At 54.4% G+C, this 27,714-nt stretch overlaps 1 protein-coding gene across 1 annotated transcript; it reads right to left on the bottom strand.

The window, feature by feature from the left end:
* Positions 1–1,263: 1,263 nt before the first annotated feature.
* Positions 1,264–24,117, bottom strand: SLC37A2 (solute carrier family 37 member 2). The gene is made up of 18 exons (XM_027579371.2): positions 23,710–24,117; positions 12,762–12,843; positions 12,209–12,302; positions 11,999–12,077; positions 10,818–10,953; positions 10,392–10,468; positions 9,340–9,506; positions 8,851–8,894; positions 8,399–8,551; positions 7,990–8,080; positions 6,641–6,703; positions 6,239–6,324; positions 5,689–5,737; positions 5,365–5,438; positions 5,012–5,090; positions 4,771–4,868; positions 4,403–4,467; positions 1,264–2,612 (listed from the first exon to the last, which is right to left on the bottom strand). The coding sequence occupies exons 1-18, from the start codon at positions 23,766–23,768 to the stop codon at positions 2,597–2,599; spliced, it is 1,512 nt and encodes a 503-aa protein (XP_027435172.1). The 5' UTR covers positions 23,769–24,117; the 3' UTR covers positions 1,264–2,596.
* Between the last annotated feature and the right edge of the window lie 3,597 nt (positions 24,118–27,714).

The raw sequence follows: 27,714 nt of genomic DNA, 5'->3' as shown, positions 1-27,714 counted from the left end.
GCTCTCAAGGAGAAATGCAAAGAGTTATTGCTTTTTAATTACAAGTGCTATTGTAACATCTATAAGGAAGAACACTTTAAGCTTAATTGAGACCAAATGTGAAGTTAAATTAAATGAATAACTAATTAACGTAACGCTCCTGCATTAGCCCCAAGCGAGTGCTGAGGCCCAGAGAGAAGGCAGGTAGCAGGCTTCCGGGGAACAGTCAGTGCCCAGAGCTGAGGTGGGGGCAGGGAACCCGGGGCCGGGGAGGCCTTGCGGAGCGGCACATCTCAGGGCCGGGGGTCCTCCACCTTCGCCACCGCCCCCCCCCCCCCCGGACTCCCGCCCACAGCGCCCCTCCTCGTTGCCGAGGCCGGGCGCTGAGCTCCGCACGCCTTCTGCTGACCCAGGGCCCCACGGACCCCCACCCCCCCACCCCCGGGCCGGGCACGAGCGGGCACGTGCTGCCGCTCCTCCGGTCCCCACGCTGCACTTGGAGGGGCTTGCTCAGCCTTCCTTTCAACGTCCCCCCTCCCCCAGGCGCCCTCCCTACCTTATCAAACTAGCCGCCTGCCCAAGTCCCATTCGTCCTTCCTTCCCGCGCCTCTCACACCCGTTCCTCCCCCCCGCGGCCCTGGGATCGCCCGCCTGGCCGCCCCTCGCCCTTCAGGCTGGACTGGCGCACGGTGAAGCCTCTCGGCTCCAGTCACCAGCTCCAGTGTTTGCCCCGGTACTGTTCAGAAGTGTGTCCGTCCGTCCATCATCCGCCTTTCCCGGACAAGCGCCGCAGGGGCGGGCAGCGTGTGCCTTCGCGCCCGTCCTCTGAGGCTAGGTCACGTCAGGACCGGCTTCTAGGCGAGGACCCAGGCTCCGCGGCCGCCAGTGGGGAGGCGACGGAGGTCTCCCAGCCCAGGAGGGAGTCTCCCCGGCTTCCCACCCTGACCCGAAACGGAAAGTTGGTGAACCGAGCGCCCTCTGCTCCCGTCTCCCCGCCTGGACGCGGGAAGAGTGCGCGGGCCCACGCGGGGCTCGGCCGGGGGATGATGGCGCCATCTAGTGGCTTCCCTCCGCCAGCCGCGCCGATGCTTCTGCTCTGAAAGAAGCCTCCGAGAAAGCTGAACGGAAGGCCATGCCCTGTAGCACCGGCCCGGGCCTGGGGTGGGGGGGGTGGGGGGGTGGGGGGGGGTGGGGGGGTGGGGGGGGTGGGGGGGTGGGGGGGGTGGGGGGGTGGGGGGTGGGGGGGGTGGGGGTGGGGGTGGTGGGGGTGGGGGGGGGTGGTGGGGGTGCTGAGGACCTAGAGGTCCCGGACCGTCTCCTGCTTTCAAAGTCCCAGTGAGTGAGTGTCAGCCTTCCCAGTCTGTCACCAGGGCAGTGTGTACCGTGTCAGTGTTGCCCTGGCCACCGCCACGGCTGTACCTCGGACGGGGCTCTAGCGCCCGCCGTGCCCCGCAGGCCACCCGCGTGGTCGCGAGCCTGTGCTCAGGGAAGCCGACAAGCCGACAGCCCGCGCGGCCCGCCAAGCCTTGACACGGATCTGTGTTGTGCTGACGGGCAGCTTCGGAGGTCCGCGAGCAATGCCAAGAGCTGGCCTGGCGTGCCGCCCTCCGGGAGCCGGGGGGCGGGGGGGGGGGCGGGGAACGGCAGGAACACGGAGGGGAGGAGGCGGGGGGGGGGGGTGCCGCAGAGAGCTCGGGCCACTGCCCGGTCACTCGGGCCTGAACGAACCAGCAGCCTGCCTTCTTGCTAGCCTCATCACCCTGGGCCCTGTGCTCAGGGCGGAAGTCCTTCTTCGCGCCCACCGGCTACTCCGTTCCCAGAGCAGGGCTCGCGTGCGGTGAGCCCTGGGTCGTCACTGGCACCGGTGGCTTTAGTCAGGCCTGCCCCGCTCCCGGCACTGTCTGGACATGTGCTCCTTCTCTGGGGACACAGGACTGAGACGACGAGACGGGGGCCAGGGAGGCCCTCACGCTCCGGGGAGGCCCAGCCCCAGGCCCAAGAGCAATACCTCCCTAACGCCCGTCCCCTCGGCACCCCCCTTGCCCCTCCCTGGTCCTGGCCCCGGAGGATTCAGCAATAACACTTTAATTGGCTCGGGTCAGGAGTCAGAAAGAGGATCCAATGCGGCGTAGAAGAGGTTCCAACATGGGGAAATACACCAGAGAACGGGCTCATGGACAAAGGAAGGAAGCGAGGATGGGCAGCTCTGAAACGGGGTCAGAAATCCACCGACAGGGACAGGCTGGTCACTGAGGCTCACTTTCCACATGGGAAGGAGAGACACACCTTTCCCAGGCCGTGGCCCATGTCAGGCCCCTGCCTCTGTCTTGGAATCTAAACAAGCAAGAGTCTGAGCATATCCTTCCCTTACCAAGCTGGAGACACCACTCAGCTCTGATCCTCAACCCTTCTGCTTGCGCTTCCAGAGCTCAGGGCCGTGAGTCCTGCATCCCTCATGTTGGCAGGCCCCTTCCCCTGGAGAACCTCCCAGCCCCTCTGCGGCCTGTCAGCCCGTCTGTGGCCGGTTCCATTGTCTTGCCCCCCCGTGGGGGGGGGGGTAGGGGGAGCACTTTGGGAATCAGCTGGGGCCCTCCGTGCTTCTCTTCAAATCAGGACTTCATATCTCTTTATACCTGCAGGAGCGGGGAGAGGCAAGGGAAGGAAAGTCAGACACAGACAGGTTCATAAGCTTCTGCCCCAGTGGAGGAACAGGCAAGGCAGGTTCGTAGGGTCCCTTACTAATTGCCTCTCATCCCTGGTCTCTGTCATTAGGGCTCCCTTCCTCCCCGTCAGCTGCAAATAGCAAGCCAGGATGATAATGAAAACCCTGCAGTGTTGGTGCCACATCTGACAGTCTGACCAAGCGGGATCACAGATCCCATCCCGTCCTCAGCCTCAGATCACCTTGTCGGGTGCTTAGGGATGAGCACCCCCATGTTATAAGTATGTAGAGGCTCTGAGGATATGTCCCCGTTCTTATTAATGAAAGTGAGCCAAGAAGTCAGGATCACCCAGGGATTTCTGGTTGTAGGCGCAGTGCTCCCCCTGCGCTAGCAAGTTCCTCCGCCCCCCACACACCGGCCTTCCTCAGAGGCGGCCCAGCTCAGGGTGGCAGGCTTCCAGAGCAAAGCAAGCCCCCACACACCTGGGTTCAAATTTAGGCTCTGCTGGAGGCCTTAGGCACATTCCCTGAGGTCTGAGCCTCTGTTCTCTCATCTCTAGACAACAGAACTGACCTCTCACGGTTGCTAAGAGGTAAGAGGCTGCGTCTGAAGGCAGACTCAATTCCAGGCACGGAGCAGGTGCTGACTAAATATTCACACACACCCCCACTTCCTGCTGCTTTTCTCCCCCTCCCAGGAAGGCGGGGGGGGGGGCAGCACCAGTCCCCCTGCTCCCTCCTCCAGGGCAGGCACAATAGACACTGCTCATGCCTCCTGCTCTCAGTGTTTCTGTTCCTGAACCTGGAAGATGCCATCCTTCAGGGGAAGAGCTTCCCCGGATATTGTGCTGGTCACCATGACCCCAGGGGCTGTTTCCACGCATTCACCATCCAGGACCAGGTCCACGGCTCTGGCCAGCTCCTCATTAGCCAGAACCTCCTGCTCAGAAGGAGAGCCAGAATGGCCAGAGAGAATATTCCCCTCAGCACCAGCACACAGCCCAGCCTCTTGCTGGCTCTGCCTCAGCCACTACCCTATCTGTGCAGCCTCCATACCCACCACCACTGGGCAACAGACAGAGAACACACCAGGCCAGCCACCGAGGCTTGATTTGAGTTTTATCCCAGAGGCTTTGATTGGTTGTTGCTTTTTTCTGTACACCCCAGGCAGAGGGGCCAGATGATCTTGGCTTCTGAACATTAGGAGGCACGTAGGGCTCAGAGTCTGAGTTCAGAGGGAAAACGATCTGCCTGGATCCTGCCTCTGTCCTAGGGGTACAGCCAAAGCCCTACCGCGCCCCCTAAGGAGAAGAGTCTGCCAAGCCCTGTGGCAGCTCAGGCTCCTTAGGAAACACTTCCCAAGCACCATGCTCTGCTCGGGTGGAGAGTCTTCGGAGCTGGCCCCCAAGGAACAAGAGAAAGTTGGAAAAAATCACACTGGAGGTGAGAGGATTTGCATGCAGGCCCCACTCTCAGGGCACATTAGCCACCAACTTGAAGAAAATACTCACAAAGTCATGGGACTTGAGGAAAATACTACCGCGGGTGGGTTAGGGCCAGACTAGAGCTATGGAGACACATGGGGACAACAGAGGACACATTAGTGGGGCTGGGGGTGGGGGCACAGGGAGAACCTCCAGGGTCCAGCCCCAATCTGGGCTGCAGGCGGGCTCAGACTGGGTGTGGAGAAGTGAGCACCGGTTTTCACTCCATAAGAGGTGAGGCTGGGGAGGTGAGGCCGCAGCTGTCTGGAGGACTCACCCTCTGTCTCTGCTCAGGGATGACTTCCAGGCTAGGAGCTCTTTGTACACCAACCGGCAGAGGAGCTGTGTCCGAGGCACAGAGGGAGGGGAGGGCAACATTAGCCTTGACCACATGGTTAGTCCCCAGTGCTAGGTGACTGGGGGCGGAGGGGGGGGTAGGCTGGGAGAAAGGAAGGTCGTGGGCACACAGTTTCACGTGGCAGAGGGTGACCCACGGGAGGAAAGGGATTCTGAGTGCCGGGCAGCTGATCTCATTGTCCCAGATACCCTCATGGCCAATGCTTTGGAACTCCCAAGTTTCCAGCCTGGCAGGACAGGACATTCACCCCCACCAATACCCATCTGTGTACCCCCAAGAACTCATACCAAGCAGGCCAGAATGTCGGCAGAGATGAGCATGTAGAAGACATTGTTCCAGCCTGTGGGGGAAATCAGCCCAGCTAGCAGAGGCCCCAGAGCCGCACCTGCGCAGAACACAACGTCAGAGAAGGGCACCCGACAAGGGGCCTTTAAGCTCCCTGCCCACCCGAGGGCGGCATTCCGAGAAGTGTGCTCAAGACAAGGCTCAGGGTTCAGCTGCCAGGGACCAGAAGCTAGAGTCACAGACCTATGGACCCAGTGCCGTCGATGATGGCCGTGACAGTGGAGAGTGCCTTTGCGTTGCCCTTCAGGCTCTTGTGAGTTCCCTGGGGAGAGAGAACGGGGTGGAGAGGCCAACTGCAGAGGCAGCACCAGGACTAGGAGTGGGGCTAACTTGGGGCAAGGCAGCAACTGGGCCTTGGAGTTGAGAGGAAAGGTGGGGGGACCGATGGCGGATTCTGAAGGACTTTGAGGCTCTCCTATACCAGGATCTCTGTGCACCAGGGAGGGGGTAGGAATGTGGGGTATCGGACCTGGAGACTCCAGGCCCTGACCAAGCCCCCAGAGTCATGCCCGGCCCCAGGGAGGCAGCCCGCTTACCAGGTCAGCAGAGACCGCAGTGGTGATGAGTGCGTAAGGGCCGTTGACCAGGGCCCCACAGATGATCAGCATTACTGAGGCAGGGACAGAGACAGCTGGTTAGGGATGAGGGGGCCACCTCCAGCCCCAGCCCCAAAGCAGGTGAGAGCCCCAACCCCAAAGCAGGTGAGAGCCCCAGCCCCAAAGCAGGTGAGACCCCCCAGGCGTGAGGCTGAGAGCCTCCACTTCCCTGTGCCTCCCACCAATGCCCCCAAGCCGGCTTCCTGGGGCCCCCAAGGCAACGCTCTTCCTGTGCGCTGGCCGGACTTGCGGCCACCCCCTCACCTATGGAGTTGGTAATCCCGTTCTGGCCAATGTAGTTATACAGGAACATCTGAGAGAGGAAAAGGGAGAGGCAGAGTCACACCCAGCCCTCCCCATGGGCTGCCTGGGTTAGACTGGAGCCCAGAAGTCTGGCACACCCTCTCCTGCCAAGGAACCCCAGAGGCCACCTTACTCCTTTTCCTTCTCAAACCCAGGCCTCTTGGTCTTTAATGTTCCCCAGGATGGAGGGGCTAAGATGTGGGAAGCTATTGTTTCCTATTTCTCAAAAAGGCTTCTCTCCTATCTAACCTTAATTTTTTATTCTTTCCTGGGCCATGAAGTTTAGCAGCTGGCCTCCCCCTTCTCCACCAAGACCAAATCCTTGCTAACCCCTTTCCAAAATTCTCAGTCTGAATCTCTTTCCTGTGCCGCCCCAGGCTTCTCCTCCCCCAGCGTGCCCATGGATGTACACGCACACAGAGAGACAGGCGTGTGCATAAATGCCCAGGTGAGCACACATTTCAGCAGGTACGTGCGAGCATGCGCACTTCTCTCCTGAGGTTATACGCACCATGGGGGCAGCCAAGATGAGCATGACGCAGCAGGTGGTGGCCCTGCCGTTGGTGTAGTCCGAGATGAGCCCTGCCATGATGCCACCTGGAACACAACCCAGCTGCTCCAGGTGTGACCACGGCCTCCTGCTAGCGTGGCACCCCAAGCTTTGCCCCCCTCCCCCACTCGCCCGGGCATGGGCGTCCGGAACCAGCAGGGTTCCTCCCTCTGAAGCCCTCCCCACACCCCCTGCTTTATGGGAAGATCAAACACGAGGGTCAACTTTCTTAGTTGGGCAGGAGCCCTTTTTTCTCTGATGCCATCTACCCAGGTCACATCACATTGGACCCGTCCCTTCTCTCTGCACCCCCACAAGAGAAAGGGGGAATACTGCCCAGGGCAGAATACGGCAGGGCCTCACCCATGATGCCACCAACATCGAAGAGGGTAGACAGGTCCCCAGCCTGTTTGGCACTAAAGTGAGCTGTGGAAAACACAAACATGTGGTCAGACCTGGGGGCTCGGAGCAAACGTCGTGGAGTGCCACGGCCAGAAAAAGCCCTGTGGAGCTCCTGACCCAGTACCACTGCCTCCAGTGTCAGAGGAAGGAGTGCAGACCCATGGGAAGTCATTGGCCAGGATCACAAGTAAATTTGCAGCAGTCTGAGACAGGACACCCTTTCTGCCCCTCCACCCCATCCTGTACTTCCTTCTCCCCTTTCAGGTTGGCTCTGACCTCTCAGAAGAGCCTTCCCCTAAAAGCACTGGGGTCTGGCCCGGGAGAACCCTGTCCCACTGGGCCACTTTGGCCCCGGGGGGGCACCACTGCTCTTGCTGAGCCACAGCTCAACCAGCCCCATTTGTGCTCTGCTCCTGAGCTCCCGGCCCACCTCCACCAGGAGCCTCCACACCCATGTGATGTCTCCGCTAATAAACAGAGCCAGGAAGGAGACTCACAGGCAAATGGGGACCTCAGGATTGGAGAAAGGAGGGTCCAGAAGCTGGAACTGTAGCCTAACCCTCAAGGTTGACTCACTGTGAAGTCAGCACCAAGGCCACAAAACAAAGAGTCCCAGTGTTCACAGAGCTGCTCTGGCGCGCTCCCTCTATCTTTGAGAGAGGCCCTGCAATGAGGCTGTTGGGCAAGTTATGGGCTGGGATTTCGCCTTGCCACCCAGGGGTGGAGGCCCTGGGCCCTGGCAGAGCTCTAAGGGCAGAGGCAGGGAGATTGGGCCCAGAAGTATGTTGCTGCCGCTGACCCAGGCACCAGGCATCAATCCCGGGAGGCTCCTGGCAGCCCCTGGGGAGACGAGAGCGGTGGTCACCACCAGGCTTCAGGCAGGGGGGTAGCTCACCAGGCCCTCTTCCTGGGGGTGCGGGAGGCTTTCAAAGGCAAACCTGTCCCCGCACCATCCAGTCCCTCCCATCTACAATGAGCCAAGCAGGTGGAGGTGGGTGCTTCTACACTCAGGGCTGGAGAAGAATTTAGGAAGGATGACAGAACACAACTTTGGGTTCCTAACCCCCAGCTCTGGTCCAAGGGAAGAAAGGTGCCTGGACTCAGGGTCTATGAGGTGGTGTACAAGGTCTACCTTCCAACTGAAACTAAATAAATAAATAAAGTCTCCCTTTGCCCTAGGAGAGGTTCCGCAGGCATCCTGACTATGTTCTGGAGTCACGCGCATCACATGACAGATTTCCTCTCCCCATCAGAGAGGGCCTTGGCCTCCTCTGAGACCCCATCCCCCCTCTTCTGCCCCTTGCTCTTACCCACATTGAAGATGTAGAGGGGCAGCCAGTAAAGGAAGGTGTAGCTGACCAGCTTGGCAAAGAGCAGGCACAAGGAGAACTCGACCACACCCTGGAGAGCACGACAGAGGGTGTGACGAAAGGCACGCAAGACATGCTTGGCCAGGGCTAGCCCGGGGAGTGACTAGGCACCCCCAGCACCGCCACCACCTGCTGCACAAAGCAACCTCAAGTACACCTCCATCTCAGTCAAGGCAGTGCTGTGTCAGGACAAGCCTCCCATTCTACCCTCCCCAAGTTGGCTACTCACCCTAAGCACCTCATATAAAGAAATTCTGGAAGCCAGAGGTCCCCCCTGAGCATCCCCCCATCTCCTGACATCCATCAGGGACATCTAGAGAGCCTCTCGCTCCCCTCCATTCCTTCTCACCGGGATCCGGAGCGCCCCAAGGAAGCTGATGGCGGCAGGCTGCGCTCTTGGCTCCTTGGGGCACCTGGTCGCACTCTCCAGACTGCTCTCCTTGTTAATGCAGGGACCATTCCCAAGGTCCTCAGGGTTGTCCTGGTTCTCGTCCAGCCCATCCTGGACAGAGAGGAGCCCTGGCTATGGGCACAGCCAAGTACCACCGCCCACCAGCTGGGGGGATAACCCACGTGAGAGGTAGAGGCTCCCAAGCTGGAGGAGGTACGCGCCCCCCTCCGGGACCGAACGAACGTCCTGCCAGCCCCAATCAGGCAATCGGGGAGCTAACCCAAGGGCCTGGCATTGAGCCTGTGAGGTAACTGTGGGCACACGGGCCCCTCACCCAACTCCCTAGTCCTCTCTGGGACCTGCCCCTGCAGATGGAGCAGCAGGGCAGGGGGCGGGCTGGGGGGGCTCACACTTGTGTGGTGCTGAGGAGTCGTGCAGTCCACATCTTCTGGGTCTGAAAAAAAAACAAACTCCTAAGAAGGCTCTAGGCCCGGTGTCACTGCCTTGCGGACCTTCATTCTCTGGCTCCCAAGTGGCCACACTAGCGGGCTGAGCTGTGTCCCAAGGCCCTCAGGGAACGCGAAAGAGGACAGCGGGGGAGGAGTGTCCTGTCACCCGCCCCATCCCCTGCTCACACTTCAGAGCCAGCACTTGCAGAGCACAACCATGGGCCAGGCAACCAGGGGCCAAGTACACAGCTCCCCGAGCGCTTAACCAACCCCAGCAAGTAGAGGCTGTTCTTCTTTCACAAACGAGAAAACTGAGGCCCAGAGAGGGTCTTTGTGCCAGGCCACCCACACCGGTAATCCTCTGCTGGAGCCAGCTGCCTTCTCCCAGGCCCCGAGAGGAGAAGGGCAGGCTCAGTCCTGAGCCCTGTGGTGAGGGAGGGGCCCACTCACATTCGATGAGAAAGAGGAAGGTGAGGACGCCCATGGCAGCAGTGATGATGCCCGGTACCACAAAGGACAGGCCCCACTGCTCGTTGACCCAGACACCAGCGATCAGGGAGCCCAGGATGTTGCCCACGGATGTGTGTGAGTTCCAGATGCCCATGATGAGCCCCCGCCTGGAGGGGAGGGAGGCAGGACAGGAAAGGAAAGGGGAGAAGAGTAAAAAAAAAGTCAAAAGAGAAGCACAGGGTTCATCACAACCGCCCTGGCCAAGTGCAAAAAGCTGGCTGCCTCCAGCCTGCAAAGCCCAAAGACAACCAGTCAGGGAGTGCGGGAGGGCTTGCCTGGTGCCAAGCAAGTGACAGCAAGGCCTGGGGCCCCGCGTCCCGCAGCCAGCAACTGGAGCCAGCTCACACAGGCCTTCCAGATGGAGCTCTCCCCACCCCGAGGACATCCAGCCCCCACCCCTCTCTTCCCTCTTGTCCCATGGCTGCTACTCAATAGCACTTGCTGGTCCTCAACCACGGCCACCCTGCCTCCAGGGGACACAGGCAGTGTCTAGAGATTTTTAACTGTCCCAGCTCCGGGTACCCTACCAGCATCTAGAGGATAGATGTTGCTAAACATCCTGCCAAGGGTAGGATCGCCCCAGAGCAAAGAATGATCCGGCCCCAAATGTCCAGTAGGGCTGAGCTGGAGAAACCCCGCTCAAAAGCAACTTTTTTTTCTTTTTACCCAAAAGCCAGTTCAAGTACAAAATAATAATAATAATGATACAGTTTTATAGGCTTCATTTTTGCCTTCATGCAAAATGGAAATTCGTCGATTATGAGGAGAAAGTGTAACTAAGGTGGCCTGTTTTGTGGACTAAAACCTTATCCATGAGAAAATCCGTAATGCTTTTCAGTTACTAAAACATTTAACTAAATGTGAAAGTCGACAAGATGGACACAAGTTTCTAACCTTTCACCCTGAAATCACACTAGGGGCCACGAGCGACCTCACTCCCCACAGCAGCCCTCCTGGGGTAGCTCCCGCCCCTCCTCCCTCCCCACACTCACTTTCCCTTCCCGAACCAGTTGCCAACGCAGGTCACCACGGAGGGCCAGCCTGTGGTCTGGACAAGTCCGTTACAGATCTGTAGGGAGACTGGACGTAAGGGGGACAGGCCTGGGCCGTGCCACAAACTCCCTCTGCCCCCTCCCGGTGGTTTTCTCCTCTGGCCCAAGACACTTTCCTGCAGAGACTGAGGCTCTTGGGCAAACTTACTGAGCAAAAAAATGTATGATCTGCATGATGCTGAGAAGTGGGAAGAAGGATCCCAAAGCTTAAGAGAGGAGCATTGGGCTGGGAAGGGGTTATTCACCACCCAAATCTGTTATTCACCACCCAGATCTGCCATGACCAGGGGGTGGCTGGGAAGGACTAGGGGCCTCGGCAATCCTTCCCATGACGGAGCAGAAGTCTGAGTGCAAGACCTCTCATACCTGGATGAGCACAAAGTACCAGAGCATGTGGATGTTCCAGAAATATCCTAGGCCAAAGAGCGAGGTGAAAAGGCCACTGAGCAGCATTCCAGCTGAAAGGTAGTAACGGAGGGGGAGCCGCTCCCCAAAAATCCCGCTGGAGAAGAGAGTTGGATCTGTGGTTAATCACCAGCTGCACTCCTCAGCTTGGCCACCTGCTTCCTTCCCCACCACACCACTGAGCCAGCCCTGGCCCCGGGGACCACTGATGACCCCTGTGCTGTCTGCTACCTGCCAGGGGGGCCCTTGGGTCCCCACTCACTGGACCTCCCTGCCTTAGTTGCCACTGATGAACACGCTCCTTGAAATGTTCTCTCCTTGGCCTCCTTACCCTCCTGCCCCTGGCTGACCGCTCCTTCGCACTGACTTTCCCTGGGGTGCAGTCCCTTGCATCAATTCTATGGCTTTAACTACCACCTACATGTTACATAGCTCCAACCTGGTACCTCCCCCCCTGATCTATCCCCCTGCAGGATCACACCCAGATGCCTTCTGGACATCTTAACTTGGATGCCCCCCAAACACAGGCAGCTCAGCACTCTAAGACTGCACTCTCCCTCCTCCTTCCCCACTCGGTCCCTTGGCGTGCACCCCTCGGCTGAGTGAGTGTGGCACCACCATCCTCTGTCCCTGAGCCACCACACTGGTGTGGAAGCAGCTGTTGATGAATTGGGCACCTCCATTAGGCTGTGAGCTGTTGGAAGGAAGTACCCTACCTTCTTCACTTTTGGTTCCTGGCAAGAGACGGCAGGCTTGCTGCATCAAAGCCATGTTTGCTGAGCTAATTTAGGCCCAGGAGAGAATGGGGGTTTTCCTAGCCATGTCTGTGTCCAGGGCCACCCATAAAGGATCCCAGTTCAGAAAAAAAAAAACATACTCCAGCCATACCACTGCCACTGCCATCTGAGAAAATAACCTCGGGGGGAGCATCCAGGGAAAGGCCTTCCAGGAAAAGAAGCTACTAAAAATGGGATCTGCCAGGTGAAGGAGTAGGCTGGGTGACCGTGGGAAGGAAAGGAGAACAGCCAGGGGCTGGTGGTGTGTGCCCACGTCTTGGCCTCCTATCCGCCTGGGGGAGCCATCAGCTCTGGACACCCCCCCCCCCCACTCTGGGACAGTTGCAGGCTTGGCCCGTCCCTTACCTGATGAACATGCCGATGGCATAGGCCACAAGGAAGGCGTTGTCCACGGCCCCCAGTAACTCCTTGTAGTTGTTCTTATCTGACAACAGATGGGAGAGACAGAGAGCTGGTGCTTGGCTGCCCCCGCAAGAAGCCCTTTCTGGCCCCGGACAACCTCTTCCTGGGGCGGGAAGATGGCCAGTGGGGAAGAGCATCTTGCGCCGTTCCTACCAAATGGAGCCCAGTCACACCATGTCGTGTCATTGAGGCTGTCGCTGTCGTTGATGGGCTTGAGCAGCTCCGAGCAGTTCTGGTGCAGACGGCTCTGAAGAGGCAAGAGGGTGCACAGGTCAGGGGTCACCTCCCAGAGCCAGAGCCCACTCAGCCCAGAGACGAGCAGACAGTCTCCCTCCCCAGCCACACCAGCACCACTGCCTGCCCACTGGACTCCCCGCTCCTTCCTCTGGCATCTCCTCCTGCAGGAACTGGCTACGGGGGCAAGTGGCCGCATCAGACCCTCGGTGAAGGCCAAGGAGAGTCTGAGCAAAGCCCGTATAGCCCAGGGTCCCTGCCCTCTGGTTCTACCCACAGCCAGCAACACTGCTGTCAAAAGGAGCACCCAGGGAACGCTCTCTAGGAAGAACAGCTACTAAAGCCGGCCATGTGAAGACGTTGTCTCCGTGACTACGGTCAGGGATTAAGTTCCAGACCATTCTACTAGAGTTTATTTCGGGGGGGGGCCCAGCATCTCCTGCATTCTTCCTTACCGCCAGGCCAGCCTCACCTTGACAACACTGATGGGCTTCCTGGACATGTGATAACAGGTATAGATGAAGAAGGTCAGCAGCAGGATGAAGCCTCGGAACCTGCAGGGAGAGGCAGGTGTCTGGGTTAGCAGGAAGTGGGCCTCAGCTGGAAGCTCAGGGGAAGTATCCCACGGGGCCCTCTCTGGCAACCCCAGGGCCTCAGCACCACCAACACTCTAGCTCAGGCTCCCCACCAGACGCAAGTTCCTTGGGACAGAGGCCAAGGGGAGGGTAGGAACAGATGCCCAGAGGCCAGGGTGCTCAGAGAGCCCTATCTCTCTGGTCCTCAATGCCTGAGGCCTTCCAGCAGAGCTGGCCCGGCACCAGCCCCCTAGACAACACAAATTATGCCCGCCCTCTGTCCCCCTGACCGCTCTGGTCACCTGTCACCTCTACTGTCCTATGATCTCACGAAGGTCAGGACACCCCTATGTGTGCCTGTGTATACTGCTGAGACAGGGTAGCAGCCAAGTAGAATTGTTTTTAAACTTCCAGAAATGGGGGGAGCAGGTGGGAGGCTGCCATGGCGGACGGGTCTGTCTCTAGAGTGAGCTCACTACTCCTCTTAAGCCTTGAACAGAGCTGGTATAGCAGCTGCTGCAGCCTAGGGGGAGCAGAGGCCAGACACTGTTGGGAATGTAGCAGCGGTGGAAAAGCTGGTGCCAGAATCCACATCCTTGTCCCCAGGCCCAGTCTGGTCCATCCCACTGGACAGAAGAATCATTCTTTCCCTCTGTGGCTCACACATCACATGTGCCCTCTCCTTCCCCCACTTCTCATCCCAAGGACCGGTCTGGGATGGAAAGAACAGTTCAGCAAGGCACCACTCAAGTGTCTACCCCATGCCCGGCCCCTGCCCTTCTCCGAGGATCTGGGGGAAGGGATTCGATGTCCTCCTGAGTCAGTGTCTGCTTCCCTAGCAGAGCATCAGCTGAGCTGAGCCAGCAGTCAGCAGCCAGGAAGTACATGGAAAACAGACCTCAGAATGGACCCACAACCCAGGAGAAAGGGGCAGGCATTAGGAAAGATCCAGAGCCTTGGGTTATTCGAGATCTCATAGAGAAGGATGGGGAAGGGTAGGAGGGGCCCTGAAGCCCTTTCCATCCCTCAGCTCCATGAACCTAAGGGGCAGGACGTGGGAGCTCACTCTGCCCTCTTTAGGGATCTGCTTCCGAACCCCAAACTCACTTCCCCCAAATGTGCCATGAAGGCTACCGCTTGTGAAATACAGGGGGATTTCAGAAGAGCCTGGATTTAGGTTGCGCTCCCAGGCCGCTTCTTCCTTCACCCTGGACTTGAGCCTCCTACCTGGGTTCTCTGACTCCCCTCTCTCTGCAACCAGCGGTCTAGCCCCACTCCCAGCCACCCCGCTCCTCCCACGCGCACTCTCCCCGCCTCCGCTCCGCTTCAACGCTGAGCCTGCAGTGGGATGGAGCAGAGACTCTGGCCTGCTGTGGCCTGCCCAGATGCTCCCTGGAAAGCAGATGAGGGTCAGCAGGGGCCCACACCAATATCCTGACCTGTGAGCTTCCAGCCCTGCCCTCCTCCAGGGGCCCGGCCTGCCCTTTCCCCCAACTCTGACCCCAACCTCCAGTAGAAAACCTGACACCCAAGAGAGCAGAAGAGTCATGATTCTTGGGGGGGGGGGGATGTAGGGGGGCCAGGAGGTCCTCAAGCATGTCATGCCTGGCATCAGTGTGCTCACGGACTTCCTCCCTGGACTCCAGAGAGGCTCAGGGAGGAGCTCAGAGTCCCATGGCTCGCTGGGCAGAGCGCCCTTGGAGCCAGGCCTCCTGTTCATCCGATCCACTGCCCATTCCGCACTCTTCTTTCCATTCCATTCCACTGCGGCAGCTATTCCGAGAAGAAGGCCAAGGTGCCACCGTTCAAAGGGGCCTGGGGCCACTGATTGGGTGGAGGGCTAAGCTAAGCTGAGCAAGGGCTGCCAGACTCAGAGCCTCTCACAGGAAAGACAGCTGAGGGGCTCCTGGGCGTGTGGAACCACAGGTTTCACTTCCCTCCTCACGAGCCTTTTCTTCAGAATCAAGAGGCCCCGGAAAGGGAGCAGGGACCATCTACGTAGCGGGCCCTGGGGGGCTGTGAGGGGAGGCATGGCTGCCGGGGTGCTGGGCCAGGCTGGGCTGGCAGGCCAGGGACGATGAGGCCCCCCGACGGTTCCAGGTGAGGCCGGCTGCCCTGTGACCCTCTAAATCTTTGTTAGCAGAAAGTGGCACTTCTTAGAGTCCTACCCTCACCCCAGCCCCAACTGGTTACTCAGTAACCAAGTTAGATAGAGAGGCAAACTAGCTATCTCTTAACTGCTAGCAGGCCGTCCAGACTTGGCACTGGGACCTCTTCTGAGGTAAGAACAAGGATCAACGTGTCCCAAAGCAGCAACGGGTTAAAAACAAATAAAAACCCCTCAGGACCTGCCACAGCCACCCAGTACAACAACCCAAAACTACAAGAAGCAGCACAGGAGAGGGACGTTGCCCTGAGGGGGTGGTGGGGAGCAGCCCCCTTGCCCCGGTAGCTACCCAGTCAACCCCAAGGCCTGCTTCCTTGCTTTGCAGCCACATTGCCACCCTCCCCAACCCCAGTCAGGCCAGTGGGGACTTAAGCACCCTCATCAGCCATCCCCTATGTCCCTGGGCGTCAATCAGGGGCTGCTGGTAGATGGCTAGGCTGCTCAGGTAGCCAGGTGACAGGATGGCTGTGGCTGCAGGTGAGCTGGGCACTTGCCCCGAGGAAATGGGACTTGGTGGCCTGTCCTTGGACATGCCTATTCTGGGACTCTGCAGATCTGTAAAGGGTAGAGGCTGGGAACAGTAAGAACCAGGCCAATGGTGGGAGAGCCACCACCCCACCCCCTCCCAAATCCTCCACTGCCCCTGGGAGACACTCCGGTTGGGGAGAGGCCGGCCTGGAATGGACGCCAGAGGGCTGAGCCTGGAGCCAGGCCTTCAGCATACAGGATGCGGCAGGGACAGGCCATGTCTGGGAGGGCCCAAAGCCCTCCTGGGGCAGAAAGTCAGCCCGAGCAATCCTCTACTTGTTCCCCTTCCTCCAGCTGGGACTCAGGAGCTTGCTGAGAGAGATCAGCTTGACTCAGACCTTGGTCCCAAGATCCTTTCCAGCAAAGGGAGTGACTGGCCGGTAGGCACAAGAAGCCCAGGACTTTATAGGAGAAATGAGTAGAGAAGATCATGATCACTTTTAGGAAAGAGGAGAGCTTGGAGAAGGAAGCTCTGTAGGGGAACCTCGAGTGCTCAGACAGAATGAAAAGACATGGCTTTCAGCTACAGTGTGATGTTTTGTTTAGGCAACTGGAAACTTCCGGAAGAGTCTGGGAGTTGGAAGGGTTTGGAAGGGGTGGTCGACGCTATGCAAACAGCACAGATGTAAATGAGCTGAGGATGGCAGAGAGTCTCTCTGAGACCTCTCAAGAGCCTCGCGAGGCCTATCCCCATGCCTCACCCTCGTGCGCCCCTGCCGCTGAGCGTGAAGGATCCGGGGTACGAGGCATGGGCCAGGGGCCCAGAGGACAGCGGCTGCACTGCCCCCTCCCCCAACACACACACCAACTCAGGGACAGCCAGGTGGGGGATCGTGGCCTTCAGAGACTCTGCCCCTGGTGTCTGACCTCCATCCTGTTGTTACTTTGGGGTGGTTCCACTCCGACCTCAGCATTCAGTCGGTACAGTTTGAATGGAAGAAGTAAGGCCTTGGCCAACCACACTGACCATTCCAGACCCACCCCGGGCCCTAAGTCAGATACCCTCCCCAAAGCCAAGGGAGGTCTGAGTCTGCTCTGCAAGAAGGGAAAGAGGAAACGGCAGGGAGGAAGAGGAAGCAGAAGGCAGCTGGGGCAAGGGCAGCAATCCCGAGGCGGGGGGAGGGGACACCACAGGGTCATGTGCCCTGTGACCAGCTCTGGCCCTGGGGGGTGGGGGCAGGGACAATAACGTGCCCCCCAGTTTCTCCTCCCGGATCTCCAGTCCTTTCCAGAGCAGCCCCTCACGGCCACAGCTCATGGTAAGGAGCCCTTTCTGTGGCCCTTACCAAGCACTTCGCAGTTACCAGGAAAGCCAGACAACACAAAGCTACTCAGGCAGCATTGGGGGGGCCCCAGCAGGAGACGGAAAATAACGTCAGACTGAGACCAAAAGGGCCTGAGTCCTGCCGCTGACCGTGGCCTTGGGCAAGTTGTTGAACTCTCTAAGCCTGTTTGATGTTCTTTTAAATAAAGAAAGAATAAATAAATAATCAAGTCCTGCGCGCAAGAGTGTGAGAGGGTTGAGTGAGACGGGGCGGGTGAGGAAGCGCCGGGCGAACGGCAGGGTCTGGGGCTGCATTCGAAGGTCTTCTGTGTCTGCTGAGGGTGGGCGCTCCGATCTGGCAGTGGGAGCCCTTGGCAAACTCTGGAATGAGAGCCATTTGTTCTGGTGGCAGCCAGCCGGCAGCCTTGGCCTTTCCAGCTCACAGGGGAAGATTAGGGCGTGGGGAACAAACAGTGATGTGGGAGGTCACAGCCCCTGCCTTCCTGCCTGCCCAAAGCCTTCCTCCCCCCTCCCCCCCCCTCCGGATTCCTGCTCATCCAGCCGGTCCCTCCTCCCACAGGCTCCTCTCCTCCTTGTCCTGGGCACCTCTCCCTCACAGGGCCCCAGGAAACGGGCCCAGCCCTGTAAGCACCGGCCACAGTCATCTCTGGCCAGGGGCCCATGTTCCCAGCTGCCCCCGGACGTGCCCACGCAGATGCGAGGCCAGAAGGCGGGTGCCGGCCGGGGCCCGGGCTGGGGAGCACTCTCAGGCCATGAAGGAGCTCCCCACCCCATCCCGACACAGAGGAGGAGGGGCAGGAGAAACACCTTCCTGGGCAGAAACCTGGGTGGGGGGGCTCTGACTTTCCGCTCGCACACTCCCGGCCGCCTGTCTCTCTCAGGCTGGTCTCCAGGGACCGCTCCTTCCGCACCCTGGGCCCCTGCCAGCTGCAGCTACGTGGTGTCAGTCCCCAGCACAGCGGCGGCCTTCCCTTCCATGCCGTCGCTGGCGCCACAGTCTCTGCTCAGAGCACCTCCAGAGCCACCGAGCTAAGGAGGCCTTTTCCTCCTCCCGAGGGTGGATCCAACCCTCCGTCCACAGAAATGCACAAGGGCCTAGCGGTGACCAAGGACTGACTGTAAGCTAGCCACTGGGCCGAGTGCGTCCCATAGCTTCTTTAATTTCACCAAAACCCTGTGGTGTAGGCACGCCGTCACTTCCATCTGAAGCCTCAAAGGGATCGAGCGACTTGTGTGAGGCCAGCCGGCCCGGTGAGCTCTCCCCTCCCACACTCTCAGCAGGAGGAGAGCAGCAAGACCCCCGGGCCTGGGAGTCGGACCAACCTGGATGCCAATTCCGGCTCAGCCGCGTACTAACTGGGTGGGGCTGGACAGGCTGCGAAACTTCTCTGTGCCTCATTACACCCATATGTGAGGCGGGGAAACAAACCATGACGAATCCACAACGTCTGGCACAGAGTAGTAGAAACGGCGAGGAGGACAGTCAATTATTCAGGTTTAGTCAGCGCTTAGTATGAGCCTGGCCCTGGTCGAAGTACTTTACATGTTGTACCTCACGGAACGTTCACACAGTCTTAGGAGGTAGGCATCCCTAATACCCCCGCTCGACACACAAGGAATCCAAAGCTCAGGGCGAATCCAGCCTCCGGTGTCCTAACCCAGGAAAGTCCAGCTAGATCTGCTTTCTTCACTTCTGCTTAAATGCCCTCCTTGAGCATTTAACGTGGAAGCAGTAAGTCTGAGAAGAGATGGATCCTTAGTTCCAAGAAGGTAGGACCAGGTCTTAATCATTACTGCAAGCCCCAGAGTTCAAACTAATAATGTGCCGACAGTAGGCACCACATTAAATGTTTAGTGTCTGATAGGAGTCCAGACCTACACCCAGCAGGAAAGAAGGCAAAGGACACTTAGTGAGGGCCCTGCATCAGCCACGGGAAGTCAAGAATGTTCTTATATCATGTTTATCCTCCAGAACCCACCTAATTTTGACCGATGGGGAAACTGAAGCTTAGAGAAGTTAACTGCACAAAGCATACAGTGGTGAGAGGGTTTCAGTCCAGATCTGTCTTAAATCTGGGAGATGTTGGAGAACACAGCACATAACTGGAGTGATACTTTAAAAAGTGTGTGTCAGGGGCGCCTGGGTGGCTCAGTCGTTAAGCATCTGCCTTCGGTTCAGGTCATGTTCCCAGGGTCCTGGGATTGAGCCCCACGTTGGGCTCCCTGCTCTGTCTGCTTCTCTCTCTCCTGCTCCGCCTGCTTGTGTTTCCTCTCTGGCTGTCTCTCTCTCTGTCAAATAAATAAAATCTTTAAAAAAAAAAAAGTGTGCATCATCCTTTAAATGACATGTGTGGTTGTGGAAAGCTGTGTCAGGTGTATCCATGAGCTCTTCCAAAATGCTGGTATGGGACAGGCTGTTTATAATTACCTACCCTCCCCAACCCTATTTTCTCTAAAAGAGAAGTTACTCTGGTTAAAGGGTATAATCAATATATATGAATGAAACTCTATTATGAATAATAGTGGCAGACGGGTACAATTTGGCATACACAGTGATGAGATTTTTTTTTTTTAATTAAGAACAGAAAAAGAGAAGTTTTATCCTAAAGTAAAATGACTGGTCATTCCAGAATAAGAAAGAGGACAATAAAGGACAAAATCTGAATGGGTAAATTTATAAAAGGCTTGTGAAAAGAGAATTTGATTTGCTTTGGATTATAGTATGTGCAAATAATGAGTTTGAAAATAATTATGTTAAAGTTTTGTCTAAATCTGGTTGTTTTCATTTATTCATATTATATATTAACATTAACATTATAACATTAATATTAATAATTAACATTATAACATTATTAATATTAACATTAATAATATTATTCATATTATTTTCAAAAATAATCTCAATATTCAAAAAATAATCTCAAAAGAGGCTGTGGTTCCTTTAGTATCAAATATATCAATGTGAGAGTAGAATTTGGTTTTCTCTTTGTAAAAGTGACAAAATTTTCTTGGTCTGCTCCTAAAGAGAGGTTGTAAAATGTTATTCTTTTACCTCTTGGGTAATCTGCCTAGACGGCAAAAATCTGGTGTCTTACAAAATAATTTTCCATACTTTTCAAAACAAAGATTTTTAGGAAACAGCAAAGTTTCTTTACAATGTTACCTTCCATGTTTATTTTTTAATGAACCATCGTCACTTTCAAATGGGTAGACTAGAAGTTTCTTAGGCACTCATGATAAGCATTCAAATGTCCTAACAACTTTTGAATTTTTGCCTTTCCAAAATCAAGTCCTAAATGCAAAATAAAATAAAACTTTCTGGACATCTTTCATACCTAGAATTATCAATGAGATGTCCAAGAGGGCCCCTGGAAAATTTGTTTTTTCACCTTTTAAAAAGAGAGGTGCTGCAAATAATTAGTTTTATTTCATATGTTGCTATTGACCAACTGCATGGAAACAATTGTGAAATCAGAAGAGACACTCAGCCTCGTCTAGGTTAAATTTCTAAAGGTAAAATGTCATTATTTATATAAATATTTCACAAATTGTATGCTACATGAGCAGTTCCTCCAGATTTCTCAGTGCCCTCCGGGTCCATGATCTGCTGCCGTGAATCAGCACCCCGGCAGTGCTCTGCGTGATGATAATAAAGGGCAACCAGTCAAGATTTCAATTCTGATTTAAAATGTTACCTGGGCTGCAACCTTACTTCTTTAATTTGAATCGAACACCTTCTAGGTCAGTGGTTTTCAACTCGCGATGTACATCAGATTTCCTGTGGAGTTTTATTAAAATACAGAGCTGTAGGGGCACCTGGCTGGCTCAGTAGGAAGAGTGTGACTCTTGATCTCAAGGTCGGGAGTTTGAGCCCCACGCTGGGTGTGGAGGTTACTTAAATACATAAAATACACATGTGTAGGACGTACTCCAGACTTACTGAATCTCCTGAGATGATATTCTTGGTATATCCTTGGTATGTTGTATAAATTATATCTCAGGATTTTTAAATATCTCAAGATTTTTTCTCCTTACAAATTGTGTTCATCCATTTTTATAAATCAAGATGTAATAATGTTCACCATCTTCTTTGCATTTACCTTACTATGTTTGCAGACGTTGTCTAGATTTTTAATTGGCTTGATTTCGTTTTGCATAGCTCAGGAACAACCACATTTCCTGGTTAGCCACATTATTCTTGTCATGAATTCTCATCAGGTTGTTCACTTTGGAAAAGTATCTCTGTCACTTACAGTTTTTTTCATTCTGATGCTTCCTAAAGGCTCTGCAATCAGCTATAGGCCAAAGGTTTTTTCTTTACCAGTTGAGAACTATCTCAGAAAAGCACTGTACCAGGCATTCAGTCTCGGGGACAGGCCTCCCATGGCATTGCTTACACATCTTTAAGAACATACCAGTGCATTGAGTGAGGATTTCCAGAACTCAAGTGAAGAAGCAGACAGATTTATGAGGTTGCTAACCCAAGATTCAGGGGAATAAGAATCACATAGGCCTAAGTGAACGGATGAGGGATGGCTGTCATTTATGTTTGGAGTATTGTTGATATTATAGTGTTCGATTTTCTGGAAATAAGGAAGCTCTTTTCGTTTCTTCTTCAGTGGTGTATAACCCGTAAGGATTTAGTAGACTGTTTTTGTAAACTAAAACGAAACACTTAACAAATATCTTATTGTTCCTACCAGACCGCCCCACACCCTAAATTCAGAAACTTTTGTTGAGTCTTCCCGCTTTTCATAGCAATAGGGTTATTAGTAAATTTCAATGAGAAACTGTCCTTTTGTTGTCGTTGTTTTGGAAGTAGGCTCCATGCCCAGTGTGGGGCTCCAACTCACCACCCTGAGATCAAGACCTGAGCCGAGATCAAGAGGCAGATGCTCAACCGGCTAAGCCACCGAGGTGCCCTGTCTTTTTTTTTTTTTTTAAACATGGATGTAATTAGAAAAAGTGATTATATAACCAAGACCTTATGTGGAATGTCATATTTGACAATGATGATCATTTAATCAGATATAGCCAGCCCCTTTTAAGGAACTAAGGTGACTGCGTGGAGCCAATACTAATAAAACCCTCCCAAGAAAACTGGCTTACTGTGCTCCCTTATAGGCAAATAAGGAAGGTCATTCCCTGATAGGCCCAGGACAATTAGGATATTTTGGGGACTTCAAGAAAAGAGGGATTTGCCCACATTTATAGGTACAGCAGGTAAAACATAGTGCGAAAACCAGTGTCTTGGCTTCCTAATCTCAAAACAGTAAATAATAAAGAATGATAAATAAAGGCTTTTAAAAGTCCAGTCTAAGATTTCTTATGAAAACTTCTAGCAAAGCAACTCAACAAGGCCTATACTGTAGATTAACACTCTTGCTGTACCTATATACATAATCAGATCAAATCTAATGAGACCGGCCTTATTTTGTGATCAAGAATAATCTTTGCAACTATTTTTGATCAAAGCAGGGGAGACTTTAGGAAAAAAAATGTTTCCCTGGGAAACTGTGCATTGTCTAGAGGACACCCCTCCAGTTATCAGATTTTAGCCTTTCCTTGACTTTGGGCTTTTATAATTCTTTGAAGTGGTAGGTAACTGATAAGTCATACAAACTATGTGTATGAAATGACAGTCTCAAATTAATAGTCTTTCCTCCCAACCTGTGGAAAAACCAGTTTTGTCTCAATATTCCTGATTTACAAATGGGCAAGTTCTTCAGATTCTTTTTTAATTGTGGTAAAATATACATAACATAAAATTTACCAATTTGAGGTGGCATGAAGTACCTTTGCCTTGTCGTGCAACCATCCCCACCACCCATCCCCAGAACTTCCCATCTTCCCAAGCTGAAACCCTGTGCCCATTAAAAAGTAACTCCCTCTTGCCCCCTTCCTGGACGTTTTAACTGATCATAACATTTTCTGCCTCTCTCATTATAAGTAAAATAAAATCTTTAACACACGTTCGTTTTTATATCCTATCAGTCATGATTTCATCTTTTAATGAAAAATATTTTAACAGGCCTAAACTCAAGAAGGATCAAATAAGTAATGTAAATTGAGTGAAGAAGGCTGGAAGCGAGTAAGGGCGGTCACCAATTGGCAAGCACTGTGGGTGATCAACCATCCCAGTTTGCCCAGGACGGAGGGGGTTGGGTATGTAGGATTTTCTGTTTTAAAACCAATAAGTTGGTCATCTTAAGAGCACCCACCCTATCTAAAGGTGATCCTCAACCCCTAGTAATATAATTTGGGAATTTAGGCCTGGTGTTGCTAAACTGTTTTTCCAAGAGAAGCCAGGGATCTGGCTATTTACGTTAAATTTTACAATTTGTAAATGATGGCAACTAACACAATGTTCAAACAACACTGTGTAGACCAAGCAAACTGCTCCAGCGTGTGGCTTCTGATGGAGAGGGAGCCGAAGGCCCTCCACCGCACCGCACAGCCCAGCGTGGTCAGAAGGAAGGCTACTGCAGAAGCACGGGCACTCCTTGGTGGGGGGACGGTTCAGCCGAGGAGCAGCTGCGGCTCTGATCTGAGAGGTGTGGCCTTCGGGGCCCCGGACCCCCTCTAGGTGAGGTCCCAGGACCCCTGAGTTCTGGCCTCTGTCTTATCCAAGGAGTAGGAGGAAACAAAAGGGACACTCCGCCACCCCACCGGCCCCTGGCCTCCGTTGCCCAGCATGCAAGCCCATGTTCGGTGGGGCGCTTGAGGCGGGCTGTCCCTTGGCATCCGGCTCGTCCCCCACCCCCGCCCTCCGCCCGGCCGCCGGCGCTCCCTGCCCCGGCGCTCCGGGGCCTGGCGGGGAGCTGCTCCGGGGCCCTGCGCCCCTCCCTCCCCCAGCCCGGCTCACCAGCTGTCCCTGGAGAAGTTGCGCAGGAACCAGACACCCGGAGCCAAGGAAGACCGCATCGCGCCCGGCCGGTATCCGAAGCGGAGAGGGTGGCCGACGGAGGGCGCCGAGCCGGTGGCCGACGGAGGGCGCGGAGCCGGCGCGTGTCCCTCGCTGGCAGTCCGCCGGGTTTAAATGCCCCGCGGCCCGGCCCGCCCCGGCTCGGCGGCCAGTCGCCCGGAGCCCCCGCCCCCTTGCACCTGAAGGCCCTCAGGGTCGGACCCGGCGCAAACCGACCCGCCAACCTCTGGCACCTGCATTTTCTCGGGCTCGGCCTCCCCGCTAGCGACTGGCGGCCCTCGGAGCTTCTAGGGGCTCCTCCCGCTTTGCACTTTTGCTCACTTCCCGCCTGGGTACCGAAAGCAGCAAGCCCAGACTATCAGCTCTCTGCGACCTTCCGTCGGCCCCGCAGCTGGTTCCTGCAGCGCCCCTCTGTTCCCAGAAGGAGTGGCTCCTGGTACACACACCGGGAAACTGAGGCACGCGGGGGTGAGGGGCAGTACTGACATGACACCTGGTGGTCACCCCATTACACTGATCTGAGCGCAGGTGCACCCTCAGAGCGCAGGCGGTTTATCAGGGCGTTACAGTATTGACCCAAACATATCTCTCAGGCCCACCTGGGGCTTCCTGTCCCACTCCGATTCGAGGCTATGTATTGAGCCAGACAGGACTCTACCAATTCCCCTCCCCAGGGAGACTGGCCCCCCATCTACTCTTGTGGGGACAATCTTACAGCCAATCCTGCTCTCCCTTCTGGAGGCGAGCAGCCAGGCAGCAGGGAAGGAGCACAGAAGTCTGTGCCCTTAAAATGTTCCTCAGGCCTCGAGCCTGAAGATTTCCAGGGTGTTTCCACCTATAAAAAGAAGATATTGTGAGATTTTTGGATATGAACACCCAAGGGTGAACTAGGCAGGGCTTAGACAAGAAGCATGCACCTGGAGAATAAAGTTGTGAATAGAACATAAAATAGGAACGTGCCTGTGCAAATTGGTTTCAGCCCTACCACCACCCTGCCCCTAACTCCTAGGAATGCTCAGGCCCTCCGTGCGAGGTCAGAGAAATGGAGCAATAACTCCGCCAAACAGGTCTGGGCCCAGAATAATGGGCTTGGCTGTTCCCTGGAATCAAGCATAAGGAGGGTAAGCAGTGTTGTAAAACCCCGTTAACGCCGGGCAGTCAGGGGACAGAGGTCTGGTGGCAGAGATGAAGACAACAACGAGCAGAGGACAGGAGGTCAAAGGAGAGAGGAAAGAAGGAAAGAGATGGAAGGAAGGAGCCAGGGCTGGATCAGGTGCGGTATAGGCAGGTCACACGCCGACGGAAGAGCCCAGCAAACAGCAGCTGGCTTAATCCTCAATTCGACCACTCACTGTGCCGAGATGTCCATTCATTTCATTCTTACAAGTCAGTGAGGTGGGCATAACCATCTGGGAAGGGTGAGTCTATGTCCTGGTTTACTTGGGACAAACCCAGGAGACACCTGCTGTCCCAGAATGTATGAGGGACCAGTTCCGGGGTCAGTAGTACCCAAAAGACAGGAAGCCTGAAAGTCAGCAGGTGAAGGGAGAGAAAACAAAGGAGAATAATCAGCTGATATCTCCAGGAAGACAGCTACTTGTTTCTCAGGTGCTAAAGGGAAGGATAAAGTTGAAATACAGATGAACCAAGAAAGCTGCTGACGTTACTTGGTGCTAGCAGGGAGGGGGACATGGGCAGTGCTGGAGGAATGGAAGGGGCCATCTCCAGGGCTCCAGAGGGGCTACCCAGACTTCAGTAGCATGAGACATCTGTCTGTCTATTTCTGACAGCAAGAAGTCGAGGAATAAGACCTATGACTGCTTGTTTCACATGTCCCCCTGGAGACATTGCGTTTGTGCCTCTTAGGGGACCATGCTTGTCCGGGGCAGGAATTCTCAGAGAGACATTAACAGTACGCCCTCCTGGTGGTATGGCGATTATTCATGGAGTGCCAACAAGCAGCTGGGAGCAGGGCCAGTCCTGACATAGACTTGCCTTGTTCCAGTTACTTCCTCTGAATTCCAGCCATATATCCCTGTTCAGGGGCCAGGATGGCAACGGGAACACTCTTACCAATGTTCCTTACTTGCTCCTGGGGGTGAGCTGGGCAATCTCTTTGCTTCCTGCAGCTTCAGAGAGTGACAAAGAGGATGTTATGGCTCAGATACTCCTTTCACTCACCTACACAAGCTCTTTACTCTTGACTCACCTTCCTGGTATCCGGCACCCCTTATATATACTCCTCTGACCCTGCAGGCTGTGGACAGTAGTATCCAAAGGAAATAAGGAGGGAAGGGACGAGTTACTGAATCTAAGACTAAAGGAAAAGATCTTCAGTTCTTATTGTGGATAGCCCTATCATTTGTCAAAAATGCTTGCTATGGTTTGGTATCAGACACTTGTGGGACAGAAGCTGAAGGTTAGTGACCTTTTTGCCCATCAAATGCCAGTTCCTACTGCTAGGTAGGAGTTCCTAGTTCCTAGTGGTTCACTGATCACCCACAGGACTTTCTGGGTAGCCAGTGATTTGTATAGACCCTTTTAGATATGGTAACAGTGTCCTCCCTATTTTTTTCCAAGGGACCCAGGGACCCAAAGCCTAGAGAACAAGTGCCATGAGAATAAGCCGTTAGGCAACAGAACTCCAAAATCCCACCACACACACAAGCAATATTCTCTGAACACCTCTCCCTCCTCCCACTCTGTCTTACTGAACAGAGAGTGACATATTTTTTGTGACAGAATCAAGAACCAGACCCTTGATTAATGGGGTAGGAGTTGGATCTTAGAGGAAATAGAGATTCTTCAACTTTTTAAAGATTCAATTTCACATTAGGCTTTTTTATTAAGATGCTGAGTGTTGTAGTGAAAAGAACACGGGCTTTGAGGCAGAGTCAATCCTGGTTCAGATACTACTACTTCTCTGAATCTCAGCTCCTCTGTCTGTAAAATGTGGGTAATAACATCTGCCCTTGCAGGGTGTCTATAAGAATAAAAAATAATGCATATAAAAAGTGCCTGGCCAGGGGCACGTGAGGTGGCTCAGTCAGTTAAGTGCCTGACTCTCGATTTCGGCTCAGGTTGTGCTGGGCATAGAGCCTGCTTAAGATTCTCCCTCTCCCCCCTCCCTCTGCCCCTCCCCCAACCCTCTCTAAAAAGGCGGGGGGGGGGGCGACCCTGGGTGGCACAGCCGGTTAAATGCCCAACTCTTGGTTTCGGCTCAGGATGGTGAGATCCAGCCCCTCCGCCTGCTGCCCGTTGGGCTCTGCCCTGGGAATGGAGTCTGCTTGGAGGTTCTCTCTCCCTCTCCCTTTGCCCCTTCTGCTCATGCTCTCTTTCTCTAAAATCAATCAATCAATCAATCAATCAATCTTTTTTTTTTAACGTGCCTGGCCATATTAAGTAGATTTTGTAAGTGGAGCAATTATTACATATGCACGAGATACTGACTACAATGGATAGACACCAATGGCCATTATAAATGATAACAAAATATAGGGGTCAAGATCAGTGTCCTTAAAAAGTGCCAATGAATATAGCAGAATAGGTTTGCCCTGTATATCGTTAATATCCTATGTGTGTATACATGTATGTGTGTGAATGTGTATGTATGTGGGTGTCTATGTATATGTGACTTTAGTCACTGAAGTTATTGTAAACATCATGATAACACATGTTGAATAATTTGGGGTTGACAAGGATGGATGTATGGATTGAGTAAAGTGTCTAAAAAAAATGAAAGAATCTATTATTATTTCAAATATGTCAGATGCTGACATTTCCCTAAGAATTGCTACTAAATTGCTTCCAGCCAACAGTCAAAAGATAGATAAGCAAAGTGACCATGTATCCCAAAGGATTTTGTTTCAATGAAAGACAAAGAAAGTCCTAGTCTTGATATAACTGGTCAAAAGTAAGGGCTTCAATCTGTTCAAGGCAGGACTG

The sequence above is a fragment of the Zalophus californianus genome, chromosome 11 (assembly GCF_009762305.2).
Source record: "Zalophus californianus isolate mZalCal1 chromosome 11, mZalCal1.pri.v2, whole genome shotgun sequence".
Taxonomy (NCBI): Eukaryota; Metazoa; Chordata; class Mammalia; order Carnivora; family Otariidae; genus Zalophus; species Zalophus californianus.
This window is presented reverse-complemented; position numbering and strand designations above follow the sequence as displayed.